Source organism: Panthera uncia, assembly GCF_023721935.1.
Source record: "Panthera uncia isolate 11264 chromosome C1 unlocalized genomic scaffold, Puncia_PCG_1.0 HiC_scaffold_4, whole genome shotgun sequence".
Classification (NCBI taxonomy): domain Eukaryota; kingdom Metazoa; phylum Chordata; class Mammalia; order Carnivora; family Felidae; genus Panthera; species Panthera uncia.
This window is the reverse complement of record NW_026057585.1, coordinates 30,743,969-30,758,635: the sequence shown is the minus strand read 5'-3', so window position 1 is coordinate 30,758,635 and position 14,667 is coordinate 30,743,969. Positions and strand designations below refer to the sequence as shown.

At 38.0% G+C, this 14,667-nt stretch overlaps 1 protein-coding gene across 2 annotated transcripts in view; it reads right to left on the bottom strand.

Annotated features, from left to right (window-relative positions):
* KYAT3 (kynurenine aminotransferase 3) overlaps positions 1-14,667 on the bottom strand; it is an 80,934-nt gene that overhangs the window by 39,727 nt on the left and 26,540 nt on the right. For both annotated transcript variants that reach the window (XR_007454737.1, XM_049616839.1), the window contains 3 exons: positions 4,656-4,714; positions 3,728-3,872; positions 205-354 (listed from right to left, as the gene is read on the bottom strand). Coding sequence is in view for 1 of the 2 variants with exons in the window: in XM_049616839.1 (XP_049472796.1) it covers positions 205-354; positions 3,728-3,872; positions 4,656-4,711 (351 nt within the window). In the remaining variant the exon portion in view is untranslated. The remainder of the gene's footprint in view (positions 1-204; positions 355-3,727; positions 3,873-4,655; positions 4,715-14,667) is intronic.

Genomic DNA, 14,667 nt, shown 5'->3' with positions numbered 1-14,667 from the left:
GGTTACATGGATATATGTATATATGTAAATATATACACAGGTAAAAAATTTATCAAGCTGTACACTTAAGATCTGTGAATTTTACTCATATGCATTACACTTCAAAAATAATTAAAAATAGTGTAAAATAAGTAACAGATTCAAAGGCAATACAAATGATAATAATGATTGCTATGGGTAAGATGATAATCTTAATATACTTACTTCATCTCCCTCATCAATTAATCCTTGAATGGTATTAAAAAGAGATCCATATGCTCCTACTGTCACAAGGATTTCTTTATTTGGATTGATTTGCTTTTGATAAATTTTTTCATATAAGCAGGATAGAGCTTTCACAAGCGATGGATGACCCTGTTGAATAAAAAAGAAAAAAACCTTGAATTTGATTATGGGATCTACTTCTTGGAAGCAATCTGGATTTAAAATGAAAGAATTTTTAAAATTTGGGTTTTTTGTTTATAATTATCCAAATAAAATTTTTATTTTTTTGATGAAAATAAAAAACATTTTTTCCCTACTCACAGACAGTTCCTACACGAATGGTCATGAAAACTTGCTAATGACTAAAAAATCCCCATTAAATGATTGATTTGGAATTCAAAATTCCAACATGTTTGCTTTGATAAAAATTGACATCAGTACCAAATATACCTTTGACAGTACATTTTGGACAGCCATGAAATCATATTGAACTACTTTATTTTTGATAGTAATTAAATTATACTGAATAGAGTTGGACTTTTTTGCAATTAAAATTAAAAAGCCTGCATTGACGGTATATACCCTGAATCTGTTCTTCCAGGTTACCGAAGAGTAAGTTATTATGCCAATCAATGGATGACAGAGTGAGGGCAAACACACATTCCCCAAAGAAACACCCATTAGTGCTGACGTGAGAGCTAATGTTAGGAGGAAGCAGGACATTCTTCATGACAGCCAAGAGGGGAGGAGTCATCTAAGAGAACAACCTTCACCAGAGGAACGAAGGGACTATAAATGCACAAAGTCTGAGACATGCGGGGAGTCTTAACTCCTTGATTAGTGCTTCCTCAATTCTTTCCTTCTATGTTCCCTGTTCTTCCCTCCTTCTCTTTTATTTCCCTTCCCATCCCCCTTCTTTGTCTATCTGGTATCAAAGTCAATATTACTTATTTTTTCTTGTGTAGCATGTACCTCTTGTTTTTGCTTTTGGAGAATGACCTTGATTTTCTGTCAGTTCCAAATAAGAGTCTAAGTGCAGGGCAAGTGCCCTTGTTTGCAAAGCACCTAAAGCTCTGAATAAACTGGTCAGGACACAGGACAAGATGGAGGTTGGCAGGATATACCCCATGTTTATGAAGTAAGTTATCCATCCCAGTTCATGTGAAAAGGAGGCTCTTTTTTCAAAGATACTTTTATTTGTCACCTTTGTCAGAATGTTAGCTAGTATGTCACAGACCCCCACACAGTTAAAACCAATAAAAACAAAGCTATAGCACATTTCTCATATTTTGAGATGAGAGATATTACAATATGAGAGAAATTAAGTATAATTAATAATAGGGGAGGTGATAGAACAAAGCCACTAAACTAAAAAATAATAGCAAGAGAAAAGACTACTTAAATTCAAGCTCAAAAAAATATACATGATTTGTGGAAAGAGCAGGAAATTGTCACTACTTCCAGAAATCCAAAATTCCCTTTGAATTTCATTTTAATGACAGGTCTAACAAACTCTAGCAAAGGGTGATCTGAAAGCAACTATAAACACTACACATCTTACCTCAGAATTATAAGGGTCTGTGTCTTAAAGAAATTTTTACTTATAAAAATAAAGTATGCTTCATATAATATTTAAAACTAGGCAGAGATGTGTAAAAAAAAAAAAAATTATGTTCTCTCCTCAACAACCTTCCATCTCATCTCCCTGAGGTGACCAATGTCGTCCACGGCCTGGTGACAGTGCAACACCATTCCCTGTGCTTATACTAACATACAAACACATATACATACATACTCACATATATTTACAAAACCTGAAAAATATTTAAAGAATGGGCATGGTTATGATCTAATAAAACTTTATTTATACAAAATCAGGAGTGAGTCAGATATGGATCAAGGCCATAGGCTGCCAAACTCTACTATGGATCAGCTTAGAGAGAACTGACAACAATATTCCATCTCCCAGTCTGTTGGATATCACACTATGACTCCATTTATATAGGTCTTCTTTAATGTCTCTCAGCAATGTTTTGTAGTTTTCAGCACACAGATCTTGTGTATATTTTAAAACATCAGTTCAAATATTTAATGCTTTGGGATGCTATTATAAATGATATTTCAAAAAATCTTAACCAGCTGCCCATTTTTAGTATACAGAAATACAATTGATTTTTATCTATTGGCCTTACACCCTGAAACCTTGCTCAATTCACTTACTACGTTGTGGCACTTTTTTTGTAGAATCTAGGAAACTTTGGATATCCTAAGTATTTCATCACAGAAGGATAGGGATTGATAGACAGGTAAAGAGGAAGAAAGTAACTAATTGGAAAAAGAGGTTATTAATTAAGAGGCCAGTGCTGATGGCCTAATAACTGCATGTGTTAACGGCAGAGAAAATATGTGCATTGAGAGAATACTCTGCAAATTGGTATAGTCACTGTGGAAGACAGCATAGAGGTTCCTCAAAAAATTAAAAATAGAATTGTAAATGCAAATCAAAACCGCAATGAAATATCACCTTATAGCTGTCAGAATGGCAAAAATAAAAAACTCAAGAAACAACAAGTGTTGGCAAGGAGGTGAAGAAAGGAAGTTCTAGCACTAGCGGTGTGAATGCCAATTGGTACAGCCACTGTGGAACAGTACAGAGCTTCCTCAGAAAATTAAACAGAGTTACCATAGGATCCAGTAATTCCACTGGATACTTACCCAATAAATTTGAAAACACTAATTTGAAAAGATATATGCACCCCTATATTAATAGCAGCACTATTTACAATAGCCAAACTATGGAAGCAGCCCAAGTGTCCATCAATAGAATGAATGGAAAAGAAGAGTTGGTATAAATATATACAATGGAATATTACTCAGCCATAACAAAGAATGAAATCTTGTTATTTGCAACAACATGGATGGAGCTAGAGTATAATGCTAAACAAAAGAAGACAGCTAGAGAAAGACAAATACCTTATGATTGCACTAAGATGTGGAATTTAAGAAACAAAACAAAGGGAAAAAAAGAGAGAGGGACAGAGACAAGCCAAAAACCAGACTCTTAACTATAGAGAACAAACTAATCTGTTAGCAGAGGGGAGATGAGTAGGAGGACGAGTGAATAGGTTATAGAGACTAAAAGTACATGTACCATGATGAGCACTGAGTAATGTACAGAATTGCTGAATCATTATTCTGTATACCTGAAACTAACATAACACTGAATGTTAACTCCACTGCAATTAAGAAAAAAAAACTGGAGGAAAAAAGAGAATATTCTCTCTTCCTTGTTGCCATTAGACCCTATGCTGGAACAATGGTAAAGGACTATGGAGGCGTTAGAAGTTGGGGATGGCTCCTTCTAGGAGATCAGGGCAAGGATGGGGGTTTCTCTGATTATCTGTTTGGGACAGTTGGCCCCAGAAAGCCAATTACAGAGAAGTGATAGAAGTTCACTTCACATTTCACACACAATACAATATAAAATACAAGTTCATGTCACACATGGTCTTAATATACTTACAAAGCCTCGTGTATACTGGTTCAGGCTATCGATTGCTGCAATCTTTGATAATTCTTCCTTTACATATATAGGAGGGGATATATCTGGAAGGCCTTGGCCAAGATTCACAACAGAGGGGTCTGCGGCCAACTTGGTAAATTCAATCCTAAAATTAAAAAATACTAATAAGTACCATAATTACAAAGTTAGATTTTTATGCCTCATAATCTTTTTACTTTTTATAAAATGTTATTTATTTACTTTGAGAGAGAGAGACAGCATGAGTGGAGAAGGAGGAAAGAAAGAGGGAGATAGAAAATCCAAAGCAGGCTCAGCACTGTCAGCACAGAGCCCGACACGTGGCTCAAACTCATGAAACTATGAGATCATGACCTGAGCTGAAACCCAGTGTTGGATGCTTAACCGAATGAGCCACCCAGGCATCCCTTATACCTCACAATCTTAACATTAAAACTGAAAAACTAAGACCTACTTTAGTCTTACAAAAAAAAAAAAAAAAAAAAAATGAGTTCCCCCCCCAAATTTTACCACCTACAAAATGACTTTACCTAATAAGATGATAGCTGAATTAATTAACTTAAAAATTTCTTACAAATCTCAATTCCATGACACCAACATTTCCATCATCTATTTTTTTTCCTCAACCACACCAGCGGCTGCTAGCTAATGGACTACAAATTAAGTGCCATGTGGGCATCATCCAAATTTGTCCTTTTCTCTATTTGCAGGCTTAACACATGTGCTAAATGAATAAATCAGTGTATGGATCCTTAACTTCCTTACAATTCCACTTAATGAATAAATTAAAATAAGTGCTTTTATTTGTAGATTGTAGATAAGGCTAAAAATTCCCAATATAGGTGTGTATATAAAATGTATAGGAAAAAAAACTTCACCAAATTATTATTGTTTACTCTGAGGTACTCACCACACATTACTATCAAGGCCTTCAATTCGTTTTGCATTGGTGATTTTCAAAGACATTTTCTGAAAGATATAAATATTGAAAGTTTTTAAATTTCTTTAATAAAACTTCAAGGGGCGCCTGGGTGGTTCAGTCGGTTGAGCATCCGACTTCAGCTCCAGTCATGATCTCATGGTTCCTGAGTTCGAGCTCCACAATGGGCTCTCTGCTATCATCGCAGAGTCCGCTTGGGATCCTCTGTCTCCTTCTCTTTCTCTTTCCCACCTGCGCATGCTCTCTCTCTCTCTCTCTCTCTCTCTCTCAAAAATAAGTAAAACATTTAAAATGTTTTCAAAAAGTCAGAAAATCATGGGTAACTACCTTTTTCCTATTGTCACCACAGAAAAAGCAGTGCCACAATGACAAATGCTATGTGTAGCATTTGTCAATACAAAATTCTGAAGAGGAAGTCCTCTCCCACCAACTGCTCCAAGGAATGCTTTTTCTAAGGAACCATAGATGTTTATCTTCTCACATAAGAACAAAAATATCATCCTAGCCTAAACAACATAAACTAATATGAAGGCCTGAAATGTACTGAAGAGAACAATAATGATACTAAAAAAAAAAAAAAAGTCAGTTTAAAAAAATACCTTGAGTCATTCTCTGAAGATCATTTTAGGTAAGATGTATGAACAGCTCCACAAGTAAGTTCCTTGTATTGCATACAAGAAGCACTCAACAAATGGTTTTAAAACTCAATACAGAGCTCCAAATAGTAATAGCTCACATCATTTTTTTTTTTAATTTTATCTTTTATTTTTTAAAATTTACATCCAAATTAGTTAGCATATAGTAAACAATGATTTCAGGAGTAGATTCCTTAATGCCCCTTACCCATTTAGCCCACCACCCGCCCCCGCCACACACAACCCCTCCAGTAACCCTCAGTTTGTTCTCCATATTTGTAAGTCTCTTCTATTTTGTCCCCCTCCCTGTTTTTATATTATTTTTGTTTCCTTTCCCTTATGTTCATCTGTTTTGTTTCTTAAAGTGCTCATATGAGTGAAATCATATGATTTTTGTCTTTCTCTGACTAATTTCACTTAGCATAATACCCTCCAGTTCCATCCACGTAGTTGCAAATGGCAAGATTTCATTCTTTTTGATTGGCGAGTAATACTCAATTGTGTGTGTGTGTGTGTGTGTGTGTGTGTACACACACACACACACACACACACCACATTTTCTTTATCCATTCATCCATCGATGGACATTTGGGCTCTTTCCATACTTTGGCTATTGTTGATAGTCACATTACTTTTTTTAAAATTTTTTTACGTTTATCTATTTTTGAGAGTGAGAGAGACAGAGCATGAATGGGAGAGGGGCAGAGAGAGAAGGAGACACAGAATCTGATGCAGGCTCCAGGCTCTGAGCTGTCAGCATAGAGCCTGATGCAGGGCTCCAACTCCCAGACTGCGAGATCACGACCTGAGCCAAAGTCGGCCGCCTAACTGACTGAGCCACCCAGGTGCCCCAATAGTTCACATTATTGAGTACTGAGTACATACCAGGTACTGTTCTAAGTGTTTTACATAATTAACTCATTTATAATTCACAACAACTCTATGTGGTAGTTCTCTTATCAGCCATCATTTACATTGGAGTAAAGTGAGGTACAGAGGATAAAGTTACGGAACTTTACTCATCTGCCCAAGTTTATAAAAGCTTGTGTAACATTTTAACCCACACAGATTCTTTTTTTTTTAATTTATTTTACATATTTGTTTTGAGACAGACTGAGAGAGTGCAAGTGGGTAGAGGCAGAGAGAGAGGAGAAAATTCCAAGCAGACTCTGCACAGTCAGCACAGAGCCCGATGCGAGGCTTGAACTCATAAAACTGTGAGATCATGACCTGAGCTGAAATCAAGAGTTGGAGGCTTAACCCACTCAGTCACCCAGGTGCTCCAAAACCCAAACAGATTCAACTCAGGATTTGAACCCAGGCAGTTTGACTCCAGAGTACATACTCAGACCTATTTCTATATACTGTCTTTTATGTAAAAAGACCTTACAAAAAATAGTACAAGAATGCTGCCTCCTAAGAAAAGTATATTATAAATTTAGATCAAGTCGGAGGCGCCTGGGTGGCTCAGTTGGTTAAGAGTCCAACTTCAGCTCAGGTCATGATTTTGCGGTTCGTGGGTTCAAGCCCCATGTTTGGTTCTGTGCTGACAGCATGAGGCCTGGAGCCTGCTTTAGATTTTGTCTCTCTCTCTCTCTCTCTCTCTGTCCCTCCCTCTCTCTCTTTCTCCCAAAAATAAACATTAAAAAAAATTTTTTTTTTAATTTAGATCAAGTCTACTTACATCAAGCAAGCCAGGGATATGGTAGAAAAATATTAAAAGTTAAAACTGATGGTATAACATACAATTTCTTAGTTCTCTAGATTTTAAAATTAAGTTTATACTATATTCCCAAAGCACTGAATTAGCCTTGAATTCACTGTTAACAAGCTGCTGGGGGAAAAATAAAAATGATTGGCAGCATTTTTACAAAGATTTTCCTAATAGAATATTAAAGTAATTTTAATTCAATCTGGGAGGAAGATAATGATAATGGTTACTAAATAGACCATTGTGCATTCCAACAATGGAGCCCAGAAGAATATCTTTTTACTCTTCTATTTTTTAATCTTTGAAACTCCAGTGACGTAAATCACATGCAAATTCTCCAGAGGCTAATGCACCTTCCAGAATAGCTTTATGATTAAGTACCCACCTGAACATGATGCTATTCTAGAAACTACAATTATAAAACTAAAAAGTCCTGGCATGATAGACAGAAAAAGATATTTTAACAACTGTCCTTAGAAACAACATTTCTAAGAAAATGTTTAAAACTTAATGATTCATTCAGCATGTGTCTACACACACAAAGGACAGATTCATATATTAAAAAAGTGAGCAAAGTCTGCAGCAGATAATTTAGACATAAAGTCCAATTTTCCTTATTTAGGTAACTGAAGGCAAATCACATTTCCAGATTTAATTTTAAAATTTGTGTTCACAACAGCCTCTTCTCTCACCACCTCCCTGCTTCTGCTTTGTCCCACTCCTATACCCCAACCATTCTAATGGTATAGAAATAGTCATAGTATATAAATCAGTCATACTATAGAAATTAGTAACTCTTGGATCTGATACATGACATAACTAGCAAAGCACAGATAGGATCAGTCATCATGGCTACTGAAAGACTTTGCAAATAGAAACAGATGTTTACAGGTGAAATAGGTCCCTATGGAAGAGGTTAAATGCAGGAAGGTAACATAAACATGAATAGTTCCTTTACATAATAATATATTCTACTTTTAAAAGTCCCCAAAGATTAAGGATAGACCTAAGTATACTATTTAGTAAATTAGTTAGTATATACTAGTTATTATATACTAGTTTACTTCTGTAGCTTCCATGTAATCATTCCTCTACCTTAATGGTCTTTCTACACCAATGTTCTCAACCTTTTTCGTCACTGCCCCCTTAAGAAGACCTTTTAGATGTTTCTTCTATTCATCTCCCCCACTGCCCCATAAATGAAGGAGTATGAATTTGTCAGTAAGGATTCAGTTTTACAAGGTCACAAGAAGTTGTAATAGTTATGGTTGATTTCACCTGCCAAATACCAGTTTTCTCCCCTTAAGGGCAATAATTCCTCCACTGAGAATGCATGTCCTATACTCAATTCAATCCCTGGTCCCCACCACCCTGCTTCTGCATTTGGCTAACTCCTAATCCACTTGCCACTTTCAGTTCTCATGTTAGACTTCATTTCCTCCAGAGACTGTTTTCTGACTCCGTAAGTCAAGGTTATATGCTCTTTCTATGTACTCCTATTACATGGAGTATTTTCCAGCATTTACTACATAACACTGTAATTTTCCTCTTTATTTATGTACATCCTTCCTTAGACTATAATCTCTGAGGATTATTTCTAGCTTGTTTGCTGATATGTGTATTAATCAAGTTTCTGCAAAGAAACAGAACCAATAGGATGTGCATATATACAGTGATTTATTTAAAGAATTGGCTCATGTGACTTGTGGGGGTCAGCAAGTTTGAAATCTGCAGAGCAGTCCAGGAGACTGGAGACCCAAGAAGAGTTGATTTTACAGCTCAGAGTCTGAAAGCAGTCTGGCGGCAGAATTCCCTTTTCCTAGGGGAGTGTTAGTCTTTTTTTCTCCTAAGGCCTTCAACTGATTGGATCAGGCCCATTCACATTATATAGAGGACAATTTACTTAAAGTCCACTGATTTAAATGTTAATCTCACTTGATAAACACCTTCAGAGACATCCAGACTGATGTTTGAACAAACACCTGGGTTCCTTGACCTCATCAAATTGATATAAAATTAACTATCACAGTGTCCAACACATAAAACTAGGCCTATCACATAGTAATTTTTCAACAAATATCTGATGAATGAAGAAAACCTCCACATTAGAAGTGAATTTACGGTATCAGCTTAAGTCAGGTATTTACTGTGTCAGTCAGCTTAAGTTAATGTATGCTTCAGTAACAAATGACCTCAAAGTCTTCGTGGCTTAAAATCATGAAGGTTTATTTCTTTTTCATACAACAGATCCACTCAATGTCAGCTGCTACTCTGCTCCATGTCACAGTCACTCTGAGACATAAGCTGGTGAAATAGTCTCTATTTGGAATACTGTCAGATTCATAGCAGAGGGAAACAAATTTTTAGTCTCTGCTTAAACTGCACACACCACTTCTCCTCACATTATATTGGCCAAAGCAATTTCATGGCTAAGCCTGATACCAACATAGCAGAAATGAAAGTCTGAACGTACAAGGATTGCCGTGGGTTGGACTGTGTCCCCTCCAAATTCATGTTGAGGCCCTACCACCCAGTACCTCAGAATGTGATCTTATTTGGAAATAAGTTCACTGCAGCCGTAATTGGTTAAATTAAGGTCACGGGTTGGTGGGGGGAGGGGAGGCGCTAATCTAATATGACAGTGGCCTTATAAAAAGGGTAAATTTAGAGACAGTCTGGTATACAGGGAGAATGCCACATGAAGATGAAAGAAGAGAGTCAGGGAATGCCAAAGATTGACAGCAAACCACCAGAAACTAGGGGAAAAGCATCAACAGACTCTTTCTGACATCATACAAAAGAAACCAACCCTGGTACACTTTGCTCTTGGAATTTAAGCCTACAGAACTGTGAGCTGATACAGTTTTGTTGCTTATGCCACTCAGTTTGTAGTACGGTTAAGGCAGCCTGAGGAAATTAAAACAGTGGTGAACATTTACAAGACACCCTATAGTGTCCAAAAACATCAGGATTCAGCAGAAGATGCAAATTCTCACTATATAAGAATTACTGTTCAGAGGAGATCCAGTCTTAGGAAATGAAAATAAAACTGATTTTTTATTGCGTCTCTCAACCCTGAAATACAGGCAGATCAACACTAAACCATCCTGCACACCTAGAAAACTGATTTGAGGATTAACACAACAATCTGCACAATCTAAACCACAGAACTTGGCAGGTACGCAGCATGGAGAGGAGAACTGGGGGAGAGAGAAGCTGTGGAGGGCAGGGAGCTGTTTTTCCTTGCAGAGAGAGGATGGAGATGGGGGAAGAGTACAAGAAAAGCACCCCCCCCCCAAAAAAAAAGCAGCTGGAAAGAAAGTGGAAAAGTGGAAATAGCCGCAGAGACTGAACACAAAAGGGAGAAAGGAGAAAGAAGAGTGTTTAAATTCCATTAAGACTCTATAAACAGGGGGAGCGGAGTCTGAAACTTCACAACTCAATATCTGGAGGTGCTCTGGTGGAAAGGGAGAATCCCCAGGAGCAGAGAGCAAGGTTGGAGAGGTCCTCAGGCCACATGGGGAGAGGCGGTTCCCCTGCTAGTAGGACATCTGGTAGAGACTGTGCAGTCACCCCACAGGAAAAGGTCCCAGTGGACTCTGGAGAACAACCACATTCACTGGTGCTGGAACAAAGACGTTACAGGGGAAGCCTGGTGCCAGATGTGTGTTGTGATTTTCCATAAACCCTGAAATACTGCTGCTACACAATCGCGTGAACTTCTTCCAGGGCAGGCTGGCACCCAGACACAGGCTCTGGGCATTGGCAGCAGTGCAGTCTCCTGAACGTTTTGAGGGATGGCTGGCACTTGGCCATTGCTCAGTAAGACCCTCCCCCAGAAGATCTGAGTGAGTCAAAGCTGCAGTCCCATAGAAGTGAGAGGTTGGGAAACACAGCCCCATTTGAGATAAAACTCAGGAGGGAGGTGCTGCTTGGCAGCCTGACGGCTTTATCACGGGCAGTTTAGAAGTGGGGAGTGGACGGAAGCCAGAGACAAAGGAGGGTGCCGGTTGTGGAGAGCACAGAGTTCCAATACAAGAGATTGGGTAGCTGGGTGATGCCATTTTCACCCTTCCTGCGGATAAGCATACATGTCTACATGCGCCACAGCACTCCAGCCCAGTAAGCTAAGCAGGGCCATCAAGTGGAGAATGGACCTGTTACACTAAGCCCTGCCCAACTGGGCCAACAGTGCTCTTGACAAACACAAGTCTCTCTGCCTGCTTAGTTTGCAGACTATAAAGTACTTCATAGCTTGACTTCTCTGGGAAAACAGATATAATTTCAATCATACTGCATTCTGTTCGCTGGTTCTTTTACTCAATTTTTTCCTTTTTCTTTTCTTACTCTTGAATACAGAAAAGAGAAAAAAATCTACTTGTATTTTCCATTTATATTAAAAAATTTTTCTTTAAATTTTTTCTACATTTTTTACTTTTTTGTAAATTTTTTAAATTGTTTTACTTTTATCATTTCATTTTATTCTATTTTATTGTATTCATTTTTTCAAATTTCCAGAAGTTTTCCTTTTTTTCTCCTTATCTTTCCCTTTTTTCTCTAATCTATCAAGATTCTTTCAACAACCACACCAAAACACACCTAGGATCTAGCAAACTTTATTTGATGTCTTTGAGTTGTTTTTAATTTTATTATTATTTTTTTACTTTATTAATTCCTTTTCTTCTCCAAAATGATGAAACAAAGGAATTCACCCCAAAAGAAAGAACAGGAAGAAATGAGAGCCAGGGACTTAATCAACACAGATACAAGCAAGATGTCTGAACCAGACTTTAGAATCATGATACTAAGAATACTAGCTGAGGTGGAAAATAGATTAGAATCCCTTTCTGCAGAGATAAAAGAAGTAAAAACTAGTCAGGATGAAATAAGAAATGCTACAACTGAGCTGCAATCTCGAGTGGATGCCATGGCGGCAAGGATGGATGAGGCAGAGTAGCAAATCAGCGATACAGAGGACAAACTTATGGAGAATAATGAAACAGATAAAAAGAAGGAGACTATGGCAAAAGAGTATGAAATAAAAATTGGAGAACTCAGTGACTCTTTAAAAAGAAATAAGAATCACAGGGTTCCCAGAAGATGAAGAGAGAGAAAAAGGGGTAGAAAATTTATGTGAGCACATCATAGCAGAAAACTTTCCTAACCAGGGGAAAGACAGTCATCAAAATCCAGTAAGTACAGAGGACTCCCATTAGATTCAACAAAAACCGACCATACCATAGTCAAATTCACAAAATACTCAGGCAAGGAAAGAATTATGAAAGCAGCAAGGGAAAAAAAGAAGTCCCTAACCTACAAGGGAAGACATCAGGTTCACAGCAGACCTATCCAAAGAAACTTGGCAGGCCAGAAAGGAGTGGTAGGATATAGTCAATGTGCTGAATGGGAAGAATATGCAGCCAAGAATTCTCTATGCAGCAAGGCTGTCATTCAAAATAGAAGGAGAGATAAAAAGTTTCCGAGACAAACAAAAATCAAAGGAGTTTGTGACTAGTGAACCAGCCGTGCAAGAAATTTTAACTTCTCTCTGAGGAGAGAAAAGATGAGGGGGAAAAAAAAAAAAAGACCAAAAGCAACAAAGACTAGAAAGCACCAGAGAACATTACCAGAAACTCCAACTCTATAGGTGACAGAAAGGCAATAAATCATATCTTTCAGTACTCACTCTAAATGTCAATGGTCTAAACGCTCCAATCAACAGACAGAATATAACAGAACGGATAAGAAAACAAGAGTTTTACAAGAGACCCATATTAAGCCTAAAGACACCTTCAGATTGAAAATAAGGGGATGGAGAACCATCTATCATGCTAATAGTCGCCAAAAGAAAGCCGTGGTAACCATACTTATATCAGACAATCTAGATTTTAAGATAAAGATTGTAACAAGAGGTGAAGAATTGTATTATATCATAATCAAGAAGCCTCAACAAATGTAAACATTTATGCCCCCAACGTGCAAGCACCCAAATATATAAACCAATTAATCACAAACATTGTGTCAAAGAAACTCATTGACAATAACATCATAATAGTAGGGGACTTCAACACTCCACTTACAGCAAAGGAGATCATCTAAACAGAAAATCAACAAGGAAACAAGGGCTTTGAATGACACACTGGGCCAGATGGACTTAACAGATATATCCAGAACATTTCATCCAAAAGCCGAAGTATATGCATTCTTCTTGAGTGCACATGGAACTTCAGAATAGATCACAGAATAGATCACAAACTGGAACACAAATCAGCCCTCAAGTACAAAAAGATTGAGATCATACCATGCATATTTTCAGACCACAACGTTATGAAACTCAAAATCAACCATAAGAAAAAATTTGGAAAGATAACAAATACTTGGAGTATAGGTGGGGTGCCTGGGTGGCTCAGTTGGTTGGACGACCGACTTCAGCTCAGGTCATGATCTCACAGTTTGTGGGCTCGAGCCCCGTGTCAAGCTCTGTGCTGACAGCTCAGAGCCTGGAGCCTACTTCAGATTCTGTGTCTGCCCCTCTGCCTACCCCTCCCCTGCTTACACTCTGTGTCTGTCTTCCAATAATAAATAAACATTAAAAAAAATTTTTTTTGAAAGAATGAATAGGCTAACCAAGACATTAAAGAGGAAATTAAAAAGCACATGGAAGCCATGGAAATGGTAATACCACAGCCTAAAACCTCTGGGATGCAGCAAAGGTGGTCATAAGAGGGAAGTATATAGCAATTCAGACCTTCCTATTGAAGGAAGAAAGGTCTGTTACACAACCTAACCTCACAGCTCAAAGACCTGGAAAAAGAACAGCAAATAAAACCGAAAACCAGCTGAAAGCAGGAAATAATAAAGATTAGAGCAGAAACCAATGCTATCAAAACCAAAAAAACAGTAGAACAGATCAATGAAACCAGAAGCTGGTTCCTTGAAAGAATTACTAAAACTGTGGGGCAGGGGGGGGGCACCTGGGTGGCTCAGTTGGTTGAGCGTTCGACTTCAGCACAAGTCATGATCTCACGGTTCATGGGTTCGAGCCCCGCATCGGGCTCTGTGCTGACAGCTCAGAGCCTGGAGCCTGCTTCAGATTCTGTGTGTGTGTCTCTCTCTCTCTGCCCCTCCCCCACTCACACTGTTTCTGTCTCTCTCTCAAAAATAAATAAATTTTTAAAAAAGAAAAGAATTAACAAAATTGATAAGCCCCTAGCCAGTTTGAGCAAAAAGAAAAAGGACCCAAATAAATAAAATCAAGAATGAAAGAGCAGAGATCACAACCAAACACTGCAGAAATACAAACAGTAACAAGAGAATCTTATGAGCAATTATATGCCAATAAAATGGGCAATTTGGAAGAAGTGGACAAATTCCTAGAAACATATAAACTACCAAAACGGAAACAGGAAGAAATAGAAAATTTGAACAGACCCATAACCAGTAAAGAAATTGAAGTAGTTGGGGCGCCTGGGTGGCGCAGTCGGTTAAACGTCCGACTTCAGCCAGGTCACGATCTCGCGGTCTGTGAGTTCGAGCCCCGCGTCAGGCTCTGGGCTGATGGCTCGGAGCCTGGAGCCTGTTTCCGATTTTGTGTCTCCCTCTCTCTCTGCCCCTCCCCCGTTCATGCTCTGTCTCT